This window comes from Cibotium barometz, chromosome 46 (genome assembly GCF_041138505.1).
Source record: "Cibotium barometz isolate CiBa-2024 chromosome 46, ASM4113850v1, whole genome shotgun sequence".
Taxonomy (NCBI): Eukaryota; Viridiplantae; Streptophyta; class Polypodiopsida; order Cyatheales; family Cibotiaceae; genus Cibotium; species Cibotium barometz.
Genome location: NC_141091.1, coordinates 17,536,909 through 17,545,010, shown reverse-complemented (window position 1 = coordinate 17,545,010; position 8,102 = coordinate 17,536,909). Strand labels below are relative to the sequence as shown.

Below are 8,102 nucleotides of genomic sequence, written 5' to 3'. Positions count from 1 at the left end.
CCTAATGGGTCCTAAGAGCCCTATGTTTGTTGTAGAAACACTAGAATATGCGTATCTTCAAGCAAGCTAGGGTTGTAGGCTCCCAACACACACACCTCGCTTGAGGCTTCTAGTCTCTTTCACACCAACGATAGCGTGGTTTCAAATCCTATAATTTAGGCATATTCATGCGTCTATGTTCACCTAAAATTTATTTTCAATGCATTTTCACATGAAGTTATTATGCATAGTTTACTGCACATCTGTGACCCCAACTTAAGAATTGGGCATTTACCACCAAGTCGAGTGTCATTTGGTCTCAATATGAGTTCATTCACCTCAATTGGCGTCAATTCGCCTCCACTGAGATTACATATCACTGAATTGATCTCAACTGAGGTCAACTATGATCACTTTAAATCATTTGGAGGCAATGAAAGACCTTCATTAGAGACAACTGGATTCAATTTCTCTCAACAGAGAATAATTAAACTCAATTGGTATCAACTAGTCTTAACTTATTTTCTTTCATGCTCAATTGTTAATAGAACGAAAAATCAAAATATCCGAGATGCCATATTTTATTAGCCTTACCATGGTTGTACCCCGGAAACAGTTGCCTTTGATTAATGTTAGTCAAGCTCATTTAAGGTACACTGAAATAGATTAAAATAAACTACTCAGTTTCTCTGAATTGCGAAAAATTGGACTCAAGATGGATTGGCAACGCTTGAGATTAATTAGACTCAGCTGAGATTAATCAGCTTCAATTGGAATTGGAATTAGATTAGCAATATCTACATAAGCCCCATGCCCCCATGCCTTTGTAGAACAGTGAGAAAACCTTTTTATGATTCAAACAAATCCATTGGATGATCCAAACAGACAAAACAGAAGCGTTGTGACAACCAGAAATCAAGGTTTTCACAATTGGGTGCTATAGGTGCAGGCATGAAAGAGTGCAAAGATACATATATACATAGGAAAAGAGAATAGGCTCCCCCTGCAATGTCCATATAAAAAGAGAACTCCCAACAAGATACAAAGGGAAGATTATTAAAGAAAATCCAGACTTACCCATAGACTTGGTAAAACCACTTTATACAACAAGTCCCTCAATTTCTCTCCTTTAGATGATTAAGAATTATATGAGTAGACTAAGGGTACTACAAAATCCTAGTGTGCAACCAGGTATATGTACATAATGTACATGCATGATACCTATAACCCAAGTCTTTGCTACTACTAGTATCCCCTATTGCCTACCATAGGCATCTTCTAAACATGATCCAACAAGACATCTACAACATCATTTCACACAGTTTCAAAGCCAGGTGCCTGGCTAAACCAAGTGGAAGGGTTACCCATCTTCCTAAGGACTCTTGTGAAGGGGGACTCTGGCATCCTAGCACTCCTCTCTAGCTCCAACTCTTCCTCACTTGGGGGTAGTGACCCAGGCTCAGGAAAGAAGTGAAGTTGACCATCCACTCTATCCCCATCATGACCATCCGCTCCATCATCCCCATCATGGCCATCATGCTTGTGATTGCTCTCTGAAACTGTCGGAGCTTCTTCTCGGGCCAGGGCAGACTTGCGCATCTCACTGGCCCTTGCCAGCATCCTCACATTATTGATCAGCGACGCCACTCCGCCCGACTGCCTCACCAGATTCTCGAGGCGCTCTAGCGGCCGACAGGCAGTCAGCCGCTCACTCGATGGGGCAACATCGCATTGCACTTTGTACTCTTGCTGTGGTCAAATGGAAAAAAAGACAGATCAGATTAAGGGTATCAAGGGACATTACACCACAAAGAGGGTTAAGGTTAGTATTTCAGAGCAGGATCAGGTCAAACATGGTGGATTTAAAGTGACTAGGACTCCAATAACTTCAAGTGAGGACCTAAGGCTAGACCATTAAACTAGAACCCAGGTTAGAGGGCTATGTCTTTAACTCAAATTAGGGTAAGAGTTAGGGCTATTGCTAGGAAATCAAAATTACGGTTAGGGTTTTAAAGAAAGGTTACTGGTTCTCAGTCAGAGTCAGGGTTAGGGTTAGGGTTTAACTCAAATTAGGGTAAGAGTTAGGGCTATTGCTAGAGAATCAAAAATTGTTGGGGTTTTAAAGAAAGGTTACTGGATCTCAGTCAGAGTCAGGGTTAGGGTTAGGGTTTCCCGAAATACAAAAAGGCATTGTTGGAGCTCAAACCTTCAAGTTTTCAAACTCAAACAGAGCCTCCCAACATCGATATGCATCATCGCCCTCCAGAATGCTGCACCGATCTGCAGAGAAAAACAAAAGGCCATTGTGAGAGAGTGTGAGAAGGGTATAAAGGATGCGTAATGTGAACATGGGAGCAAGGGTTACCAGATATGGCGTGCTCGGCTTTCTCGAGCAAGGAGGGCTCCTTGGTCAAGCGACTGATTCTGCTGCGGTTGAAGGGCTCCATCTTGGGGATGGGGGCGGAAGAAGGAGGGGGCTGGTTGTGATGTTCGGCGAGGGCGGCAGGAGAAGGAAGCACCGCCATAGGAATGCTGAGAGAAGGTCGGGAAGAAGACAGACAACTGCGGCAGGTGGTGGGATAGAGAGAAAGGGGAGGCGAGATCTCCATAGCCAGTGTGAGAGTGAATGTCTGTGTGTGTGTGTGAGAGAGAGAGAGAGATGACCTAGACAGGATCTGGGTTCTGATGAGAGAGAGTTGAGTGAGATTATCAATCAAAGGGGTTTTAACCGATAAGACACTACTCTGACGTGTCACCCTCCCCCCTTCCAAATATCCATTCAGCTTCCTCTTTTCATGGCACACCTTTTTGCCCTTTTCAACTTTGAAAGAGCACACAGAATTCCCAACTTCTTAGACCCCCCCTTCACACGCATCCATCGACTTTCCTCGCATGCGCCCCACTGTATTTCGGGGCTTTTCACATGGTTCTCACACTGCAACAATAAGTTTTTAAAAGTTGTCTGCTCACACATATACCACGTGATTAGGTGCTCATGGGTTGCCTAGAAAACTATTGCATCTCTCTCTCAAAAACAAAACATCCAACAACATGTTTTTAGAGTTCTGGGCCTTGATAAGTTTGTAGGCCTAGTTGTTAAATTGTTTTGTGCTCAATTGGTCAACTTTCTAGAGTGTTGGATCAATCTCCACAACACGTCCAAGCCAAACACAAATCCTCTCAATATGTTTGGGCACGCCAAGTCTTTCTACTGCATGGGCACATATCATATGAAGTCTAAAGACAACGAAAAATAATTGTGCATCTCCAGTTCATACGTTTTTCCATTCGATATGTGCAAATCCATCCATAGGCTAGTTACACAACATTCCCCTGCCCACATGATAAGGCTATAGGAATTGGTCAGCTCCCTAATGGCTAGCTTCTTGGATGGGCTCTCACTATAGTTGGTCAAGGCAATCATATGCATAGTATGGATAGGATATAAATATGAAGCAAAAGATTATGATGAACCACACCATCCTTTAAAGGCTTCCATTAATTATTTCAAAAGGTGCATGCTTGTTGACAATTAAAACATGACTCAACATGCTTATCCCCATTTTACCATGACTAGACTTGAGTGGTTGGGCAATGGCAACATGCTAGATTTTGGTGAGGTGGTAGTAGCCACATAGGATGGACATATTATGGGAAGCATATAAAGGTATTTTGGTCGACAATAGGGATCTAAGGTGTGAGCTTAAGCCTTGCTCGTTTCCATGCTTGCAAATGTCAATAACTTGTTGATGCTATCCTAATGTAAGTATCATCAAAAGCAAGAGCCTTTGATGTGATATTTCACAAGCACACAAAGGATTTCAAGCCATGTAAATAATCAAAAGCAAGATCCTTTGTTGCCATATTTGACAAGCACACAAAGGATGTAAATAATCAAAAGCAAGATCCTTTGTTGCCATATTTGACAAGCACACAAAGGATGTAAATAATCTAAAGCATGAAAAATGGGGATGACTTGGAGTGTGAGTATCATGTGAAGAGTGCTTTGGGTAACAATAATGTGCATATAAAGGGTTGGTAGGATATCCTCTTCATCAAATAGCATCATGCACAAGATCTCATCTTCATCAAATAGTAACATAAGATCTAGTTTGCAAGGGATATGAGCATGTAGAGGGTGTGTAAAGACCCTTAGGGGGAATTCAATTTTTTAAACTTTTTTGCAATGCATATCCATGAGATATTTTTTTTAGCATGATTATTAAGCATTATACTAACAAAATCATTGAATCATTATGAGGATTCTTACTCCTCTTTTAAACGTTGCCCCCTTCAGTAGGTGGGACCCAAGTTACTACTATGTAAATAAGGATAGATATAACAACTTAATTTGTGGCTTAATCACACCTTGTGAACTAAGCTTTTTTGCAATACATATCCACAAAGTGATCTTTTAGTAGCGTGAAGCATTTCCTTATTATGCATAATACATATCCATGAAGTGATCTTTTTTCTAGCATGGAACATGTTCCTTATTACATAATACTAGCAAATCATTGAATTTTTATGAGGATTCTTGTACATTTTTTAAAGTCACTACTACATCATGGAACCCAAGTTACTCCTATCAAACAAATAGATACAACAACTTAATCACACCTTATCAAATAAACTTTTTAAATGTGGTGGCATATTTGATATCCACATACCTATCTTAATTTTGTTGAAACTGAGGTTTAGTTTTATGCTTATGGTTAACAAAAATTTTCATCCTTGCGCATGAAAAGGGTGGCAAGGTTATCTTAGAAAAGTTTGTATAACATGTGTGTGTGTGTGTGTGTGTGTGTGTGTGTGTGTGTGTGTGTGTGTGAGAGAGAGAGAGAGAGAGAGAGAGAGAGAGAGAGAGAGAATTTTACACTAATGTAAATGCCCTTGTCTAACATGAATCAACACATACCTACAAAATGCGAGGTGTGAAGATTGTGTTTGGTAATACATGTGGCCATCAGGGTTTGTTGTTTCATATTTTTTTCTTACTAATCATTATGATAGTAAAATCATAAAAGTCTATAAAAGGATGCTTCAATCTCCTCTTAAGATTATCATCTTAGTACATATAACCAAAACCCTTTTTGGGTATGCAAGGACACATCTTACTTTGCGGTGTAAGTCACATCACATTAGAATAAAATCATTGAAAATTATATTCCTAGATATATTAGTCCACACATTAGGCAAAAATTAGACTCAAAAGGGGCCCTCTAAGAAATGGCATGCCAACTTTTTCTAAGAAAACGGGCTGATACTTAATCTTTTGCAAATCAAATCAGAATTTGTTGGAGATTATAGATCAGAAATCTACTCTTTGAGATCTTTCCAATGATACATAGCATGATGGGCAATTTGCATATTCAAGAAGTTTCCAAATTGATGATGATGTGTCATGTTACTCAAATAGTATATGCTTTTGCCTACCCAAATATTCCTCCAAGAAGCTTCATGATCAAGTTATTAGGTTGATTCGGGAGATAAGCCACTCCACAAAATAACTCTTCCCCATGTTCCTTCCCTTTTTTTGTCTACCAATTATTTTATTGTGGAGTAAGATGCCTAAGGATCTCCTCGAGCCATATGAGAAGAAACTCTCATGTTTCATTCTTATGAGGGAGTAAGAGGTCCATCCCAATAGCAAAGAAATCTGACATAAATGATCCTATTTTGAGAGAAAATTTGGCTAAGGGTGCTATCAGATTCATTATTGCCCAATTTATCAAAATGAACAGAAGGGGTTGTGGTGGTAAGACAAAGGATGCAAGTGTTATCCGAAATGATTGGGCATAAAGCGTCTGTAGGTGGCACCTTAAGTCCAGGTAGGTCTGTAACCCTTCCGCGTCTCACAATAAGGACCACCGAATGTTCTTGAAAATTATGGCCAATACCTGGTATATAAGTTGTTACCTCGAACTTGGAGATTAATCAAACTCTAGCAACTTTACATAGGTTAGAGTTAGGTTTTTTTGGTGTAGTTGTGGGATACTTGATAGATGAGTCAATTTCAATGTCACTATATAGAATCATACATGAGATTCCCACCTTACGGCTCCTCATCATTCAATTCCTCTTGTCAATTACTTTAAAGAAAAGGAGTACAAGACTCTTTTCAACTGTTCTCATCTACAAAAGAATTTACAAAAAATTTAATAGAAGGATGTATCATTCATTTGTATCCATTAGTTTGTGGGGGATCTAATGCAAATCTTGACAGAGATCATGTGGTTGTCCATGTACCTCTTTTTCTTGAAGCTCAGATTGAAGCTCGTTTTCCAATGTTTTCACACACAAATCTACTCTCCCCCGCTATGGGAGATCCCATTGACATGCTTTGACTGATATGTGCAGGAAATGAGTAGGTTTAACAGCTTCTTCTTCCATCTCTCCCAAAGTTAAATCTTTCACCGATTCGGGTTAGGGGGAGTTACATGCCATATCATCACCAATTTGGGAACTTATTGAATATGTGAAATTGGCCATCATGCTATATAAAAGACCTCAAATAGTAGATTCCCAATCTATAATCTTTGATAAATTTTGATTTGATCTGTAAAAATTTAACCATCAACCCATTTTCCCAATCTACAATCTTTGATAAATTTTAGATTATAGATGCCCAATATACAATCTCCAACAAATTTTAATTTGTATAAATTTAACCATTAGCCCATTTTCTTACAAAAATCTAACATGGCATTTCTTAGATGCCCCCCTTTTTTAGTCCAAATCTTGCCTAATGAACTTATCATATAAGGAATTGGCGTATAGTTATATAGCTCAATTCTAGCCCAATGTGTCATATTATGTGTGAAGAGGGTGGGGATGTAAGATCTTTTTTAACTTGAAAATCTTAAAGCATGAGAGAGAGAGAGAGAGAGAGAGAGAGAGAGAGAGAGAGAGAGAGAGAGAGAGAGAGAGAGAGAGAATCATCCTTGCAAATGTGCTTACGTAACAACAATTTTAATAGGTCACCCTTGCAAAAACATCAAGATATATTTTCAATATATGTGGTTGTTGCAAAAGACTTTTTCCAAATAATGTCCCTTATTATGCACAATGTTCTCAAAGTTATCACCTTTGTACACACATGACCAATTTGTGCACATAAACGAATAGGCACAATAACATTTTCATGACTGAAATACTACATTGAAATAAATGGTTTCAAATTTTGCATGCCTGTTTGTTTGTGTGTAGAAACAAATAGGCACAATAACCTTTTTGTTATTTATGCGCACCATAATTTGTGTCCTCATTATTGACAATGGAGATCTTAATATATGTATGAAAATTAAGTAACACATTTGGTTTTCTATTTCAAGGTAAGCATGTATTTTGTGGAGACTACTATTCATGTACAAGCATGCGAGTGAAGGTGTAATATTTAACAGCCTTAAATAACCTTTTTGTTATTTATGTATGCCATAATTTGTCCTCATTATTATTGAAAATGGAGATCTTAATATATGTATGCAAATTAAGTGACACATTTAGTTTTCTATTTCAAGGTAAGCATATATTTTGTGAGGACTACTATTCTCCAAGAAAAATGTCCAAGCATGTAAGTGAAGGTGTTACATTTAACCTTAAAAGCTATGCATAGGGTTATATTTTCACTTATTTTAATATATATTTCTTTTTTCCCCTAATTTTTGATGATAACCTAATTTTTAAAGTTTAAATATCTCATCAAAACGGACTTTGCCAGAAACTTTTGGTGAAGTGACTTTCAAAAGTAGGCATAATTAATAATCTTTATCCTCAAAACCTCCCCTAATCTTTATTAAAAACTTATATTTCTTTGGAAAGCTTTTTAAAATAGGCAATGTTAAGTCTTGTGTCAAGTTAAAGAGAAAATTAAAGGTACGAGACCTTACACTCAACATACTATTTCAACAAACAAAGTGTTCAAATTAGCATGTGTATAGAAAGGTAAGTGTGAGAACACAAGAGTTCAACAAACATAGTGTTTAATTACCATGTGTATAAAAAGGTAAGGGTGAGATTGCAAGATCTTACACTCAACATACTATTTCATTCAATTTACCATGTGTAATAAAAAATTAAGGGTAATAATGCAAGAAAGCAAGCCCTCAACATACTATTTCAAG

General features: G+C 37.9%; 1 protein-coding gene across 1 annotated transcript; it reads right to left on the bottom strand.

Annotated features, from left to right (window-relative positions):
* Positions 1-935: 935 nt before the first annotated feature.
* LOC147611946 (CCG-binding protein 1-like) lies at positions 936-2,676 on the bottom strand. The gene is made up of 3 exons (XM_086783806.1): positions 2,345-2,676; positions 2,186-2,259; positions 936-1,728 (listed from the first exon to the last, which is right to left on the bottom strand). The coding sequence occupies exons 1-3, from the start codon at positions 2,586-2,588 to the stop codon at positions 1,294-1,296; spliced, it is 753 nt and encodes a 250-aa protein (XP_086639932.1). The 5' UTR covers positions 2,589-2,676; the 3' UTR covers positions 936-1,293.
* Positions 2,677-8,102: the final 5,426 nt, after the last annotated feature.